This window comes from Boleophthalmus pectinirostris, unplaced genomic scaffold (assembly GCF_026225935.1).
Source record: "Boleophthalmus pectinirostris isolate CB_2022bp ecotype Guang Dong unplaced genomic scaffold, ASM2622593v1 HiC_scaffold_14, whole genome shotgun sequence".
Classification (NCBI taxonomy): Eukaryota; Metazoa; Chordata; class Actinopteri; order Gobiiformes; family Gobiidae; genus Boleophthalmus; species Boleophthalmus pectinirostris.
In genome coordinates, this window is record NW_026571047.1 from 29,255,762 (window position 1) to 29,273,249 (window position 17,488).

Here is a 17,488-nt window from a genome sequence, read left to right on the forward strand (position 1 = left end):
GTCGTTTCTGTGTCCATTCCCTATCCACACAGTAATGCAAAACCACTTGAAACACTAATCATCTGGGCGGTAAAAACAAGGAAGTGGAGCAACATGTCTGAAGTTGCAGCTTTTCAAGCTGAGGAAGATGACAAGCGTGAAAGTAAAAAGTAGTTCTCACTATGCTGTTTCCCGTTTGTCTGTGGTTTGTTTAAACTTTTTTTCGCAATAGCGTGGTCCAATAAGGGCGCGACTAGAGCTCCTACGTCAGTGTATCAGTGTTTTCAGGCGTCCACACAGTGCCGGATCAGAGCTGTTCTCAGATGAATTTGTGGGAGCTGGAGGCACCAGATCGTTCTGTCTGTGGAGCTGTTTTCCACCAAATTAATGTGGACGAACACTGCATCCACAATGAAAACGACTGTGGAGGGGGCCTAGGTCTAAGTCTAATGTTTATTTCAAATAAACACAAATCAAAAAACAGTCACCTTGACTATTTCAAACTGTTTTCCCATTTTATAGTTTTTTGTTCATAACTGAAATTCAAACGAATGAATGGTACACCGATCATTAAGTTCTGGTTTAGACCTGGTTAAGTCCTGGTTTAGACTTGGTTTAGTTCTGGTTGAGAAGATCCTGTGCTATGTCTCCAGTCTGCAGAGGTAACTGTGAGCTAGACCGGGTTTAGTCCTGGTTTAGGCCTAATATTTTCGATTTTCTCAGCCCCAGCTCAAACTGTATGACCAAATCGCAGGGTTTAAAAGTTCACAGCTCACGATTCATGTTCTCACACTAACGAACGATTTCAACAGAGCCAAACCCTCACAAGAGATTTCAAACAGGCTTGATATTCTTGCGACCTATGATTGGCGATCAGGAGCTGGTCATGGGGTATTAATCTGATCTCGTTACCCCATGTTTACTACACAACACACGATTAAGCCAAAAATCGACTCGATCCCAAAAAATTAGTGAAAAATCATCTCAAAAAGGACAAAAAATGGCACAGGATACACCCAGCTTAAGTCAGATCAAGTGATAAATCTATTAGTCTTCTTTTATCTATTCCTTTTTTCAATCTTTGTTTTAACAGTTACATTATAATAAAACTTTAAGCTGTGCATTTAATGTTGTATTATTATAAATATGGCTAATATTATTAATATTATTAAAGCTGTGGTAACTTTTTAACCAAAAATATAGGCTAAAATATAATCATTGTGGTTGTGCTTATTCCACTGAAAAATGTGCGTCTTTACTCCTTACTGGGCTTGCCTCTCCACAAACCTGACTCTTATTTGACTCTTTGTTTACTTCTATATCCATGGAATCAAAAATCAGTCTGTACCTTTAAAGTAAAGAAAAATCAAGTATTTACAACATTAAAAGTTGTAGCAGGACTCACCAGAATGACCTTCTCGATGTCTTTCGACGGAGCCCAGTGGAACATTCCCGTCGAGTCGTACTTCTTGACGTTTTCGTCCATGCTCTCGATGGGCTCGCTCCCGGGGATCAGCAGAGGGTCGTGTCTGGAGAAGGAAACACACACATACAAACGTTTACAGTGACGGTTTACTTTAACATTCATTTTATATTTAGTCTGCATCTATCCATTTGTCTTCTGGCGCTCGACAATGAATGAAATCTTTGACTCTGAAGGAATCCGTTTGTGTAGATCTGGTAAGGACAATTAAAGCATAAATAATAATTTATATAATTTTTTAAGATATGGAGGATGTTTTTTTTGTTTCAAATTGTCAGTGAAAGTTCAAAATAGCATTAAAGAGATGCAGCGGTCTTGTAATTATGAAAGAAAAGAATGAAACTCCATCAGGTGTGGATGCGGCTAAACTTTGTAAATCAAACTCCCTACGTTTCTATCGTAACTGATTCGCCATCGCGCTGGGATTACGTTGTTTACGCCTCTCACACATTTCAAAAACACATTTCAATGAAAAACAGTAATTGAAGCAGCAATAAAAGGATCCATAAGTCGCCTCATTTCTTTTTCTTTTCAACCTTCAATTGAACCAGAAATATTGGAAAAATAGTCAAAAAAATAATGACAAAAACACTGGAAATTATAGAAAACATGTCTTAACATTTCAATATTTCTAATGAGATCGGTGGGACTGTCTGCAGATCAGGAGAATCTCTTGCGATCCACCGAAGGGTCGTGACCCAGTCTTTGGACCAAAGACTTAGCCTGATTCATGAGCCGGTTTTACTTCGTTTCGTTGCTCGACAGTAGGCGGGTACTTTTTATCATCTAACCAATCACTGCTATTTGGTCGTGACGTATGTAATGCTCCGCTAATGTGACTAACAGGTATATTAAGCTTTTCCCGAATCCCATGGGACGAAGGGCAATAACGTCTTTCTTCTCGATGAAATTCACCAAACATTCTCTTTATTCCGGCTTTAAATCCTTGATCTCGGGAATCGTTGCCAACACAGAATATATGGCTCTTCGCTGATTGGCTGGTGCCCGAACTCACACTTCTGGGGTTTTTGCGAACCGTCTAGTGCAGGGGTCTCAGACTCGCAGCCCGGGGGCCAACTGCAGCCCTCAGAAGGAATTTTTGAGGCCCTCCACTTAATTCCAAAGAATAATGTCAGTGCGGCCCGCGGTAGACGTAAGCACAATCCCACTCCCCGACCGTGGGCCGCACTGACAGAAGAAGCTGCAGGTGCCCATGCAGATTCACAACAACAGATTTCAGAATAAAACATTGTTCATTCTCTGATAAAAATAGTATAATGTATAACACAAGTTATTTAATATATCACATATGTGTGTGAAAAGCTCTTCTCCACCATGACATTTAATAAGTCAAACTACAGGTCAAGGCTCACTGATGAGCATCTTCAATCTATCCTGAGGATCTCATGTGCTTCCTCCTGCAAGACAAATATCTCTCAGCTGTACAAGATGAAGTGTGGCCAAGTTTCAACCAGCAAGAAGTCGGCAAAAGAAGAAGAGTAGACGTATTAATTTAAACTTACGTTCTGAATACATTTTCATGTTCTGAACTGTTATTAAAGATTAAGAAAGTGTGTTGCGTATTGTTCTTTCTCTCTCTTTTATTTCGTTCAACCACTATTTATCGAATACTCAGTGCGGCCCAGCCTCACTCAGACTTTATCTGATGTGGCCCCCAGGTGATTTGAGTTTGAGACCCCTGGTCTAGTGTGTTCTGATTCCTGACCTAGTCGCTGGAGAGAAATGAAATTGAGCGGAGGCACGAGGTAAAGACTGACACACTGGTTGCTAAATTACTTCTGGACAGGAAACTTCAACAGTAATTCTGCGCAGTGGATGTAAACGAGCGTGATTTTAAGAAGAGGCAGGAAGAGGCGTTTCTACTTAAGGAGCTGTGAAGGAGGAGGTAGAGTCACACATGCGCAACATTTGAAAAAGAACAAACAGTCGCTGTATTTCACTTTACCTGGAAAACCTTCTATTCCAATGATTCTTAACCACAGGGCCGGGACCACCTCCTTGGGGGCCCCACAATCAGTACAATATAATACATTTAATATGAAACAGGGCCCCACGTTTCTTTGTTCAGAATAAGTTAGACCCCGAGACTAAAAAGGTTAAGAACTCCTGCTCTATAACCTTTAAAATCTCACTACAGCAGAACAGTAACAGATCTACTGTATTCAGCCCGTTCTCTTCTTCCTCTCCTCCTCCTCTTCCTCTTCGTTCTCTCTTTCTGTCAGGATTCATTCGTCTCTGTGTCTCACTCTGAGTCTGTCACTGTGGTTTTAGCTCCAGACGAGTGGACCAGATCTGACCTGCGCCAAACACCAACACACAACATGTTCTCTCCGTTTCTCTCCCTCTCTCCTCCCTTTATCCTCCCCTTTCAGAAGAAATCCCCCATCTCTTCCTTTCTCTTCCTTTCTTTTCTGTTTCCTTCTCCCTCCCTTAGTCCTTTCCTCTTTCTCTCTCTCCTCCCTTCTCTTCATACTCTCTTTCTCACCTTCTTCCTCCTTCTCTCCCTCCCGCTCTCCTCTCTCTTCCCCTCTCCTTCCTTTACTCTCTCTCTCTCTCTCTCCTCTCTCCTCCTTTCTCTTATCCATCTACTCCCTTCTTCCTCCTCTATCTCGCTCCCTTATGCCACCTCTCTCTACTTCTCTGTCCTTCCTTCTCCTCCTGCTCTCTCTCCTTCTCTTTCTCTACTTTCATTCCCCCTTGTCTCCCTCCATTATGCCCTCCATCTTTCTCTCTCTCTCTCTGTCCTTCCCCTCCTTCTCCTTTATATCCCCTTCTCTCTTCCCCTCTCCTTCCTTCTCTCTCTTTTTCTCTCCCTCTCTCTTTCCTCTCCTCTCATCCTCCTCTCCCTCCTTCTCCTTCCTTCTCGTCTCCATCCACCCCCTCCTTCCTCCTCTATCTCACTCCTTAACTCCTCCTCTCTCTCCTTCTCTTTCCCTCCTCTCTCTTTCTCTCCTTTCTTCCTCCTTCTTCCCTCTTTCGCTCTTCCTCCCTCCCTCTCCTCCCTTCTCTTCTCCGTCTACTCCCTCCTTCCTCTTCTACCTCACTCCCTTACTCCATCTCTCTCTCCTTCTCTTTCCCGTTTCTCTTTCTCACCCTTTTTCCTCCTTCTCTCTTCCCCTCTCCTTCCTTTACTCCCCCTCTCTCTCTCTTTCTCTCCTCCCGTTCCTCGCTCCCTCTCCCTCCTCGTCTCCATCTACTCCCTTCTTCCTCCTCCATCTCACTCCCTAACTCCTCCTCTCTCTATTTCTCTTTCTCTCCTCCCTTCTCTTCTCCATCTCCTCCCTCCTTTCTCCTCCATCTCATTCCTTTACTCCTCCTCTCTCTACTTCTCTCTGTCCCCCCTCCATCTCTCTCTCTCCTTCTCTTTCCCTTCTGTCTCTCTCTCTCTCTCCTTTCTTCCCCCATGTCTCCCTCCATTATGCCCTCCATCTTTCTCTCCCTCTCCTTTATCTCCCCTTCTCTCTTTGTCTTCTCTCTCTTCCCCTCTCCTTCCTTCTCTCTCTCTCTCTCTCTCTCTCTTTCTCTCCTCTCATCCTCCTCTCCCTCCTTCCCTCTCTCCTTCTCTTTCCTTCTCTCTCTTTCTCTCCTTTCTTTCTCCTTCTCTCCCTCCATTATGCCCTTCTTCTTTTTCTCTCTCGTTTTCCCTCCCTCTCCTTTTCTCTCTCCCTCTCCTTCCTTCTCTTTCCCTCTTTCTCCCTCTCCTCTCTTCCTCCCTCCCTCTCCTCTTCTCTTCTCCGTCTACTCCCTCCTTCCTCTTCTATCTCACTCCCTTACTCCATCTCTCTCTCCTTCTCTTTCCCGTTTCTCTTTCTCACCCTTTTTCCTCCTTCTCTCTTCCCCTCTCCTTCCTTTACTCCCCCTCTCTCTCTCTCTCTCTTTCTCTCCTCCCGTTCCTCGCTCCCTCTCCCTCCTCGTCTCCATCTACTCCCTTCTTCCTCCTCCATCTCACTCCCTAACTCCTCCTCTCTCTATTTCTCTTTCTCTCCTCCCTTCTCTTCTCCATCTCCTCCCTCCTTTCTCCTCCATCTCATTTCCTTTACTCCTCCTCTCTCTACTTCTCTCTGTCCCCCTCCATCTCTCTCTCTCCTTCTCTTTCCCTTCTGTCTCTCTCTCTCTCTCCTTTCTTCCCCCATGTCTCCCTCCATTATGCCTCCATCCTTTCTCTCTCCTCTCCTTTAAATCTCCTCTCTTCTGTCTTCTCTCTCTTCCTCTCTCCTTCCTTCTCCTTCTCTCTCTCTCTTTCTCTCTCTCATCCTCCTCTCCCTCCTTCCCTCTCTCCTTCTCTTTCCCTCTCTCTCTTTCTCTTTCTCTTTCTCCTTCTCTCCCTCCATTATGCCCTTCTTCTTTTTCTCTCTCTATCGTTTCCCTCCCTCTCCTTTAATCTCCCTCTCCTCTCTCCTCTCCTCTCTCCCTCTCCTTCCTCTCTTCCCTTTCTCCCTCCCTCTCCTCCTCTCTTCTCCATTCTACTCCCTCCTTCCTCTTCTATCTCACTCCCTTACTCCATCTCTCTCTCCTCCTCTTTCCCGTTTCTCTTTCTCACCCTTTTTCCTCCTTCTCTCTTCCCCTCTCCTTCCTTTACTCCCTCTCTCTCTCTCTCTCTTTCTCTCCTCCCGTTCCTCGCTCCCTCTCCCTCCTCGTCTCCATCTACTCCCTTCTTCCTCCTCCATCTCACTCCCTAACTCCTCCTCTCTCTATTTCTCTTTCTCTCCTCCCTTCTCTTCTCCATCTCCTCCCTCCTTTCTCCTCCATCTCATTCCTTTACTCCTCCTCTCTCTCTCTACTTCTCTCTGTCCCCCTCCATCTCTCTCTCTCCTTCTCTTTCCCTTCTGTCTCTCTCTCTCTCTCTCCTTTCTTCCCCCATGTCTCCCTCCATTATGCCCTTCCTATCTTTCTCTCCTCTCCCTCCTCCCTCCTTTCTCTTTCTCTCCCTTCTCCTCCTTTCTCTCTCTCTTCTCCCTCTCTCCCTCCTCCTTCTCTTCTCTCCCTCTCCCTTTCCTCTCCTCCCTCTCCTTCCCTTCTCTTCCCTCTTTCTCCCTCTCCTCTCTTCCTCCTCCCTCTCCTCCTTCTCTTTCTCCCTCTACTCCCTCCTTCCTCTTCTATCTCACTCCCTTACTCCTCTCTCCTCTCCTTCTCTTCCCTTCTCTTCTCGCCCTTTTTCCTCCTTCTCTCTTCCCCTCTCCTTCTCTCTCCTCTCTCTCTCTCTCTCTTTCTCTCCTCCCCTTCCTCCCTTTCGTCTCCTCCTCCTCCTCTTCTCCACTCCCTTCTCCTCTTCTCTCCTCTCTCCTCCATTTCCCTTCTCTTCTTTTTTCCCTCTCATCTCCTCCCTCTCCTTTACTCACTCTCCTCTCTCCTCCCTCCTCTTCTCTCTTTTCTCTCCCCCTTCCTTCTCCATCTCACTCCCTCTTCTCTCTCCTCTTCTCCTCCTTTCTCTTCTCTCCTACTCTCTGTCCCCTCCTCCATCTCTCTCTCTCCTTCTCTTTCCCTTCTGTCTCTCTCTCTCTCTCCTTTCTTCCCCCATGTCTCCCTCCATTATGCCCTCCATCTTTCTCTCCCTCTCCTTTATCTCCCCTTCTCTCTTTGTCTTCTCTCTCTTCCCCTCTCCTTCCTTCTCTCTCTCTCTCTCTCTCTCTTTCTCTCCTCTCATCCTCCTCTCCCTCCTTCCCTCTCTCCTTCTCTTTCCCTTCTCTCTCTTTCTCTCCTTTCTTTCTCCTTCTCTCCCTCTCTCCCTCCATTATGCCCTTCTTCTTTTTCTCTCTCTATCGTTTCCCTCCCTCTCCTTTATCTCCCTTCTCTCCTCTCTTCTCCCTCCCTCTCCTCCCTTCTCTTCTCCATCTACTCCCTCCTTCCTCTTCTATCTCACTCCCTTACTCCATCTCTCTCTCCTTCTCTTTCCCGTTTCTCTTTCTCACCCTTTTTCCTCCTTCTCTCTTCCCCTCTCCTTCCTTTACTCCCCCTCTCTCTCTCTTTCTCTCCTCCCATTCCTCGCTCCCTCTCCCTCCTCGTCTCCATCTACTCCCTTCTTCCTCCTCCATCTCACTCCCTAACTCCTCCTCTCTCTATTTCTCTTTCTCTCCTCCCTTCTCTTCTCCATCTCCTCCCTCCTTTCTCCTCCATCTCATTCCTTTACTCCTCCTCTCTCTACTTCTCTCTGTCCCCCCTCCATCTCTCTCTCTCCTTCTCTTTCCCTTCTGTCTCTCTCTCTCTCTCCTTTCTTCCCCCATGTCTCCCTCCATTATGCCCTCCATCTTTCTCTCCCTCTCCTTTATCTCCCCTTCTCTCTTTGTCTTCTCTCTCTTCCCCTCTCCTTCCTTCTCTCTCTCTTTCTCTCCTCTCATCCTCCTCTCCCTCCTTCCCTCTCTCCTTCTCTTTCCCTTCTCTCTCTTTCTCTCCTTTCTTTCTCCTTCTCTCCCTCTCTCCCTCCATTATGCCCTTCTTCTTTTTCTCTCTCTATCGTTTCCCTCCCTCTCCTTTATCTCCCTTTCTCTCTCTCCCTCTCTCCCCCTCTCCTTCCTTCTCTTTCCCTCTTTCTCCCTCTCCTCTCTTCCTCCCTCCCTCTCCTCCCTTCTCTTCTCCATCTACTCCCTCCTTCCTCTTCTATCTCACTCCCTTACTCCATCTCTCTCTCCTTCTCTTTCCCGTTTCTCTTTCTCGCCCTTTTTCCTCCTTCTCTCTTCCCCTCTCCTTCCTTTAATCCCCCTCTCTCTCTCTCTTCTCTCCTCCCATCCTCCTCTCCTCCTTCCCTCTCTCCTTCTCTTTCCCTTCTCTCTCTTTCTTCTCTCTTTCTCCTTCTCTCCCTCTCTCCCTCCATTATGCCCTTCTTCTTTTTCTCTCTCTATCGTTTCCCTCCCTCTCCTTTATCTCCTTTCTCTCTCTCTCCCCTCTCCTTCCTTCTCTTTCGCTCTTCTCCTCTCTCTCTTCCTCCCTCCCTCTCCTCCAGTCTCTTCTCCATCTACTCCCTCCTTCCTCTTCTATCTCACTCCCTTACTCCATCTCTCTCTCCTTCTCTTTCCCTCCTCTCTCTTTCTCTCCTTTCTTCCTCCTTCTTCCCTCTTTCGCTCTTACTCCCTCTCCTCTCTTCTCTTCTCCATCTACTCCCTCCTTCCTCTTCTATCTCACTTCCCTAACTCTCTCTCTCTCTCTCTCTCTCTCTCTCTCTCCCTTCTCCATCTCTACCTCCTCCTTTCCTTCTCTCCTCTCCTCTCTCTCTCTTTTCTCTCTCTCCTCTCGTTCTGTCCATCTCTTGTGGTAAAAGCTTCATCTCTCTCGTCTGTAAATATTTCAGATGTTTCCCTGATCTGATTCTGATTTTTTATTTTTTTTTTTTTTCAAAGAGAATCACATTAAAGTTTGACACACACACACACACACACACACACACACACACACACACACACACACACACACACACACTGACCACAGACCGGACAAAAGACTCACGGTCTGTGTTAACACGACCCGAAGCAGCTCAACTTTGATCAGAACGTCGCCTTTAATACACGTTTATTCACCAGCTTCACCGACGACTTTGTTATTGGTTCTAGATAAATTAAATTTTGTAAGAATTTTTTAAATATTTCTGAAGTTTATTTGTGAACTTTACTATGCAAAATTGCCTCTTGTGTGTTTTAAGTCGTGTTATAATGTTGTTATCTCGTCAAAAACAGACCTGGAGTTGTGTTTTGTTTCTTTCATTTTTGAGTAACTCTTTAAATCTGTGTATCATTTGTTCATTTGTTTTTCATTATAAAACCACAAACTGTTTTCTTCATTATTTGTCTCCAAAACCAAAATGAAAAAACGGATAATGATTAGTTTTTTTTTCAGTTTTTGATTTTGTGTTTAAATGAATAATGGAAAAAATGGATAACGGCCGTTTCCTGTTTTTGTGACTTAAACTGCGATGCCGGACTGAACCAGGTCTGGACCGGGAGTGACTAGGACCAGAACTGAGACTGGGACTGAGATCAGGAGTGAGTCCGAGTCCGGAACTGAGAAGACTGAGACCAGGATGGAGACTGAGACGGGACTGAGACCGGGGACTGAGACCTGAGAACTGAGGACGGGACTACTGAGACGACTGGATGAGACTGGACTGACCGGGACTGAGACCGGGACTGAGACCGGACTGAGGACCTGAGGAGACCGGACTGAGACCGACTGAGAGACTGGACTGGGACTGAGACGGACCGAGAACTGAGACCGGACTGAGACCTGGGAGACTGAGACCGGGACTGAGACGGGAGAGGGAGAGAGACTGAGACTGGGACTGAGACTGGGACTGGGACTGGAGACGGAACGGACTGGACTGGAACTGAGACCCTGAGGACTGAACTGAGACCGGACTGAGACGGGACTGAGACCGGGACTAGACGGGGACTGACCGGAATGGAGACCGGGACTGAGACTGGAACTGGACAAGACTGGACTGAGACCGGGACTGAGACCGGGACTGAGACCGGGGAGACGGAGACGGGACTGAGGGACTGAGACCAGGACTAAGACGGACTGACGGAAATGAGACCGGGAAACCGGGACTGAGACTGGGAACTGAACCGGGACCGGGGACTGAGACCGGACTGAGAACCGGGAATGAAGACCGGGACTAAGACCGGGACTGAGACCGGGACTGGGACTGGGACCGGGACTGACCGGGACTGAGACCGGAACTGAGACTGGAACCTGGACTGGAAGGACTGAGGGACTGAGACCGGGAGGGACTGAGGACTGAGACCAGGACCATGAACTGGAGACCAGAACTGAGACTGAGACCAGACCGGGACTGAGACCGGGACCAGACCGGGACTGAGACTGGGACCAGACCGGGACTGAAAATGGTTGAGTCTAGGTTTAGTCTTGTTTTAGTCCTGGCTCACAAAAGTCCTGCATCACAGTTTAAGTCTCGTAAACGGGAATCGGTCTTTATCCGTTTTTTCATTCTTCATTTAAACACAAAATCGAAAACTGAAAAAAACAAATCATTATCTGTTTGTTCATTTTGGTTTTGGAGACAAATAACGAAGAAAAAAATGGATTGAAATGAATTCTGATGACACACAGATTTCTTTATTATTAGTCCGTCTACATCTCCAAAGCTCAAAATGCTCCGCTCCACCTTGTGATGTCATGAAGTGATAGTTAACATCTACCATTTTACCTTTTGTTTAGTAGAAATTGGCAATTCCAGGTCTGAAATGATCCAACTGATTCTAGAGAAGGTGTACGGTGTGTTTTGTTTTGTTTTGTGGTGCTGCAAAATGATTAAATAAAAAACTACTATTACTATGGAGTTTAAAAACACAGTGGAGCATTTCTTGTATTACCACATGACATCACAAGGTGGAACAGAGTGTTTTCAGTTTGAGAGAACGAAAAGAATGTGTGAAAGAAACAAAACACAACTCCAGGTCTGTTTGTGATGAGTAAAAAACATAACATACAGTAAATTAGAAAATACTGTAATATTTGCTCTTTAATTTTCACATTTTAAATCGTAATTTTGTTGTCGACTTTTCAGACGTGGAGATTCTCACGCGGCGTTTCTGAAATCCTGGGTTTAGTTTCCGTGCCGCTGAGCGCTCAGAGCGGATACATAAATACTAGTGACAATGCCATGCGTGCGTCAGATTTCCCGCTGCATTTGAACTAAACAGGTTGTGTCACTTTGGTCTCGGCTCGGGCCCGGACGCAGACACGAGCCTTCTGTCTGTCGAAAACCTTTTAAACCCTCCACCCCTCCCCCTCCACCATCACTACAGCTTCATGTCTCTATCTCTCTAGTCTTTATCCCTCCCTCTCTCCGCCCATCAAGCTTCTTCCACTCCCTCTTCTTTATTTTTTTCTCTCTCTCCTCCCTTTCACTCTCTCTTTCTCTCACACTTTCCAACAAGAAAACTCCCAACTCTTTATGGTTTTGTCATTAAAAATATTTTGTCAACTTTGCCCTGACCTGTTTTGAGCAGAGTTTTCAGAGGAGCCACTTTCAGATGCTTGATCTAAAAAACTATTTAAGGTTGGTCCTTCAAATTTTCAGGTGAAAATTGATCAAATGTACTTGTAGAATCTGGACTTTTACACATGTACTTTTGATTTATCACAGATTTCTGGGGCTTGAATTTGCTCGAAAATTTTACTCTTAATAATAAATATAATATATATATATATATATATCATATATTTTTATTTTTTATTTTTTTCAGATAGTATCTCATTATTTCGAGATATTATCTTGAAAATAACAAGATAATATCAATCAATCAAACAAATAAATTAATAATAGGAAATCTTTTTTTTTTTTTACACTTGTAAAATGTAATATCTCAAAATAATTACTTATTATCTTGAAATAATGAGATAATATCTTAAAATAACAAGATATCTCAAAAAATTAATAAACTAGAAAAGCCCTCAGAGAGCGCAGACCTCCGCCAAGGATACAGTCCCCCTCATATTAATCAAAACAAATGATTCAAAATTAATAAAGGAAAAACAAACCTCCTTGGCGGAGGTAATTATTAAAGAAAGGCGGGCAGATAATATTTGAGTATACTTTAACAGTTTGAAGTTTGTGTGTGTTTTTGTTTTCAATACCGAGTAACTGTGTGACAAACGCGTGGGATGTGTGCGTGTGTGTACATGTGTGTGTGTGTGTGTGTGTGTGTGTAGTGTGTGTGTGTGTGTGTATGTGTGTGTGTGTGTGTGTGTGTGTGTGTGTGTGTGTGTGTGTGCTGTGTGTGTGTGCTGTGTGTGTGTGTGTGTGTGTGTGTCGTGTGTGTGTGTGTGTGTATGTGTGTGTGTGTGTGTGTGTGTGTGTGTATGTGTGTGTGTGTGTGTGTGTGTGTGTGTGTGTGTGTGTGTGTGTGTGTGTGTGTGTGTGTGTGTGTGTGTGTGTATGTGTGTGTGTGTGTGTGTGTGTGTGTGTGTGTGTGTGTGTCTCCCTCAGGCTGTGCAAAGGAAAAACCTCCAGGCCCCAAATGCCCCAGGCCAGAGCAGCAAGTGTCCTGATGAACGGAGAGAAGGGAAGGAGGGAGAGAAGAGAGGAGAGAGGAGGAAGGGAGGGAGGAATTGAAAGAGGGAAGGAGAAAGGGAAGAGGAAGAGGAAGAGAGGGAGTAAAAGAGGGTGAGAGAGGGAGAGAAGAATGGAGGGAAGAAAGAGGAGAGAGGGAGGAATTGAAGGGGGGGAGAAGGGGAAGAGGAAGAGTGGGAGAAAATGAGGATAAGAAGGAGGGAGAGAACGATGGAGGGAGTGTTGGACCAGTAGAGGGAGGAGGAGAGAGGGCAGAATTGAAAGAGAGAGGGAGAAAGAGAAGAGGAAGAGAGGGAGGGAAAGAGGGCGAGAGGGAGAGAGAGAAGGACGGAGGGATGGAGAGGGAGGAATTGAAAAAAAGGAGAAAGAGAAGAGGAAGAGAGACAGGGAGGGGTAGAAGGATGGAGGGAGGGAGAAAAAGGGGAGGAGAAAGGGAGGAAATAAGGGTGGGAGGGAGGAATGAAGGGAAGGAGAGAGAGGAGGAGAGAGGGAAGAACTGAAAGCGGAAAGGAGAAAGGGAAGAGGAAGAGAGGGAGGAAAAAGAGGAGAGGGATCGAGGGAGGAAAGGAGAAAGAGGGCCTCCTCCGTGTTATTGCTATGACCACAATATTCCACAGTATGATCTGTATCTGTCGCCATGGAGACGTCTGGTTTCAACTTTATATTTCCGTGGAATCATGTAGTAACGTGCACCTCTAGAAAGTTACACACTGTACCTTTAATTTATCAGTAAAAGCTAAATTATTGTCTGAAAAATAAGTAGGTTACCCACACTGTACTTCTGTGTTTCTTCTTCAGTTTGATGAAAACGTTCTTGATCTACATGAAGGTGAGCGTTTAAAGGTTCTATTCCTGACGTAAATATTTAATCAGAAGTCACTTTGCCGAGCTGAAGTTGTGATGTCGCTTTGTCAGGTCGGCTAACGCTGACTGTCAACCTAAAGACTAATGCTCGCTGTCACCATGGCGACAGTTAACGACACAGAGGCGGTCGAGAAAAGTGCGAGTCACCGAGCGACTGCGACTGCGGCTGCGGCGGCGGCGACATCCCCGAGTGTGACACGAGTGACGGCCGTTCACGTGAGCGGGGCTGATGTGAGCGCCGTCGTTAACCTCCATGTGACGCTAATGTAAACACACGAAATCACAAACCAAACCAGGACTAAACCAGGACTAAACCAGGACTGAACTGGGACTAAACCAGAACTAAAACAGGACTAAAACAGGACTAAACCAGGACTGAACCAGGACTAAAACAGGACTAAACCAGGACAAAATAGGAAAAAACAGGACTAAATCTAGTGTAAACCAGGACTAAAACAGGACTAAACCGGGACTAAACCAGGACTGAACCAGGACTGAACCAGGACTAAACCAGGACTAAAACAGGACAAAACTAGGACTAAAACAGGACTAAACTAGGACTAAAACAGGACTAAAACAGGAGTAAACCAGGACAAACGGACTAAACAGGAGTAAACAGGACTAAAAAGGACTAAACAGGACTAAAACAGGACTCAAAAGGACTAAACAGGACTAAAACAGGACTAAACTAGGACTAAAACAGGACTAAACTAGGACTAAAACAGGACTAAACAGGGACTAAAAACAGGACTAACCAGGACTAAAACAGGACTAAAACAGGAGTAAACCAGGACTAAACCAGGACTAAACAGGAGTAAACTAGGACTAAAACAGGACTAAACTAGGACTAAAACAGGACTCAAACAGGACTAAACCAGGACTAAAACAGGACTGAAACAGGACTAAACTAGGACTAAAACAGTACTAAACTAGGACTAAAACAGGACTAAACAGGACTAAAACAGGACTCAAACAGGACTAAAACAGGATTAAACCAGGACTAAACAGGACAAAAACAGGAGTAAACCAGGACTAAAACAGGACTAAAACAGGACTAAACCAGGACTAAAACAGGAGTAAACCAGGAATAAATCAGGAGTAAACCAGGACTGAATTAGGTCTGAACCAGGAGTAAACCAGGACTAAAACAGGACTAAACCAGGACTAAAAACAGGACTGAATTAGGACTGAACCAGGAGTAAACCAGGACTAGAACAGGAGTAATCCAGGACTACAACAGGACTAAACCAGGAGCTGTCACCATGGCGACAGTCGGCGACACAGAGGTGGTCAAGAAAAGTGCGAGTCACCGATCGACCGCGGCTGCGACGTGACTCGAGTGACTCGAGTGACGGCGCTTCACAGGAACAGGGCTGATGTGAGCTCTGTCATTAACCTCCATGTGCGCGCTGATATAAACAACGACTTTACCGTCCTTGTGCAAATGTGATCGTGTGTCAAATAATGAAATGTAAAAGAAAGCTTATTATGCAAAACTGAATTTTTAAAACTTTTACAATGTCATTAATTGTGTTGTCTCCTTGTCAAAAACATACCTGGAGTTTTGTTTCATTCATTTTTGCTTCATTAGTCTATTAAACCAACGTCATATTCTCTGAGCACTCAAAAATGGTGCACATCAGTGTTGGGGGAAAAAAAAAAATTAGGGAAAATTTACAGGGAAAAAAAGTAAAATTTTACTTGGTACAAATGTCAGTAATGCACGTCACAATGCTCTTTTAACCTGGATTGAAGGGGTGGATTTTCCATTTTTCTTTTTCTAAAATCACCGCGATATCAGCAGCAGTGAAACACCATTGTTACTGTTCGGAATTTCAGGACGGGCCGGAGGTGCGCCCACGTAGACCGTCGGGTGACCGCGGGCGAAAGGGCCGACGCAGAAATTCGAGCTCCACGGGGCGAATTGCAGCCGACGGCCGATTGTGCTGTGCGGACACCCTGTTCCACGGGCTCGAGGTTCTCTCAGGGGCCAACCTAGATTCCAAGTGCTAGTCCAATATTAGTCCTGCTTTAGTCCTTGGTTCAGTCCTGGTTTAGTCCAAATTTAGTCCTCGGGTCAGTTCTGGTTTATTCCTAGTTCAGTCCTCAGTTCAGTCCTGGTTTAGATGTAGTTTAGTCCTCAGTTCAGTCCTGGTTTAGATGTAGTTTAGTCCTCGGTTCAGTCCTGGTTTAGATGTAGTTTAGTCCTCGGTTCAGTCCTGGTTTAGTCCTAGTTTAGTTTCAGTCCGGTTTAGTCCTAGTTTAGTCCTCGGTTCAGTCCTGGTTTAGTCCTACTTTAGTCCTCAGTTCAGTCTTGGTTTAGACGTAGTTTAATCCTCGGTTCAGTCCTGGTTTAGATGTAGTTTAGTTCTCGGTTCAGTCCTGGTTTAGTCCTGGTTTAGTCCTCGGGTCAGTTCTGGTTTATTCCTAGTTTAGGCCTCGGTTCAGTCCTGGTTTAGAGGTAGTTTAGTCCTCAGTTCAGTCCTGGTTTAGTCCTAGTTTAGTCCTCGGTTCAGTCCTGGTTTAGATGTAGTTTAGTCCTCGGTTCAGTCCTGGTTTAGATGTAGTTTAGTCCTCAGTTCAGTCCTGGTTTAGTCCTAGTTTAGTCCTCGGTTCAGTCTTGGTTTAGACGTAGTTTAGTCCTCGGTTCAGTCTTGGTTTAGACGTAGTTTAGTCCTCAGTTCAGTCCTGGTTTAGACATAGTTTAGTCCTCGGTTCAGTCCTGGTTTAGTCCTAGTTTAGTCCTCGGTTCAGTCCTGGTTTAGACGTAGTTTAGTCCTCGGTTCAGTCCTGGTTTAGACCTAGTTTAGTCCTCGGTTCAGTCCTGGTTTAGACCTAGTTTAGTCCTCGGTTCAGTCCTGGTTTAGTCCTAGTTTAGTCCTCGGTTCAGTCCTGGTTTAGACATAGTTTAGTCCTCGGTTCAGTCCTGGTTTAGACGTAGTTTAGTCCTCGGTTCAGTCCTGGTTTAGACGTAGTTTAGTCCTCGGTTCAGTCCTGGTTTAGACATAGTTTAGTCCTCGGTTCAGTCCTGGTTTAGACGTAGTTTAGTCCTCGGTTCAGTCCTGGTTTAGACGTAGTTTAGTCCTCGGTTCAGTCCTGGTTTAGACGTAGTTTAGTCCTCAGTTCAGTCTTGGTTTAGTCCTAGTTTAGTCCTCGGTTCAGTCCTGGTTTAGAGTCCGTAGTTTAGTCCTCGGTTCAGTCCTGGTTTAGAGTCCGTTTTAGTCTAGTTTAGTCCTCGGTTCAGTCCTGGTTTAGTCCTAGTTTAGTCCTCGGTTTCAGTCCTGGTTTAGACATAGTTTAGTCCTCGGTTCAGTCCTGGTTTAGTCCTCAGTTTAGTCCTAGTTTTAGACTAGTTTAGTCCTCGGTTCAGTCCTGGTTTAGACATAGTTTAGTCCTCGGTTCAGTCCTGGTTTAGTCCTAGTTAGTCCTAGTTTAGTCCTTAGTTTAGTTAGTCCTCGGTTCAGTCCTGGTTTAGTCCTAGTTTAGTCCTCGGTTCAGTCCTGGTTTAGTCCTAGTTTAGTCCTCGGTTCAGTCCTGGTTTAGTCCTAGTTTAGTCCTCGGTTCAGTCCTGGTTTAGTCCTAGTTTAGTCCTCGGTTCAGTCCTGGTTTAGTCCTAGTTTAGTCCTCGGTTCAGTCCTGGTTTAGTCCTAGTTTAGTCCTCGGTTTCAGTCCTGTAGTTTAGTTTAGTTTAGTTTAGTCCTCGGTTCAGTCCTGGTTTAGACGTAGTTTAGTCCTCGGTTCAGTCCTGGTTTAGTCCTAGTTTAGTCCTCGGTTCAGTCCTGGTTTAGACATAGTTTAGTCCTCGGTTCAGTCCTGGTTTAGACGTAGTTTAGTCCTCGGTTCAGTCCTGGTTTAGTCCTAGTTTAGTCCTCGGTTCAGTCCTGGTTTAGACATAGTTTAGTCCTCGGTTCAGTCCTGGTTTAGACGTAGTTTAGTCCTTGGTTCAGTCCTGGTTTAGTCCTAGTTTAGTCCTCGGTTCAGTCCTGGTTTAGTCCTAGTTTAGTCCTCGGTTCAGTCCTGGTTTAGTCCTGGTTCTGCTGTGATTTAGTCCTGGTTTAGTCCTGTTAGTTAGTTCAGTTAGTTTCCTCATGGTTGGAACATAATTGTACTGTTTTTAT

General features: G+C 45.3%; 1 protein-coding gene across 1 annotated transcript in view; it reads right to left on the reverse strand.

Moving 5' to 3' along the window:
- LOC110163239 (calcium-activated potassium channel subunit alpha-1-like) overlaps positions 1-17,488 on the reverse strand; it is a 248,254-nt gene that overhangs the window by 34,084 nt on the left and 196,682 nt on the right. Inside the window, exon 22 of the mRNA XM_055150045.1 lies at positions 1,385-1,508. Within this exon, the coding sequence (XP_055006020.1) occupies positions 1,385-1,508 (124 nt within the window). The remainder of the gene's footprint in view (positions 1-1,384; positions 1,509-17,488) is intronic.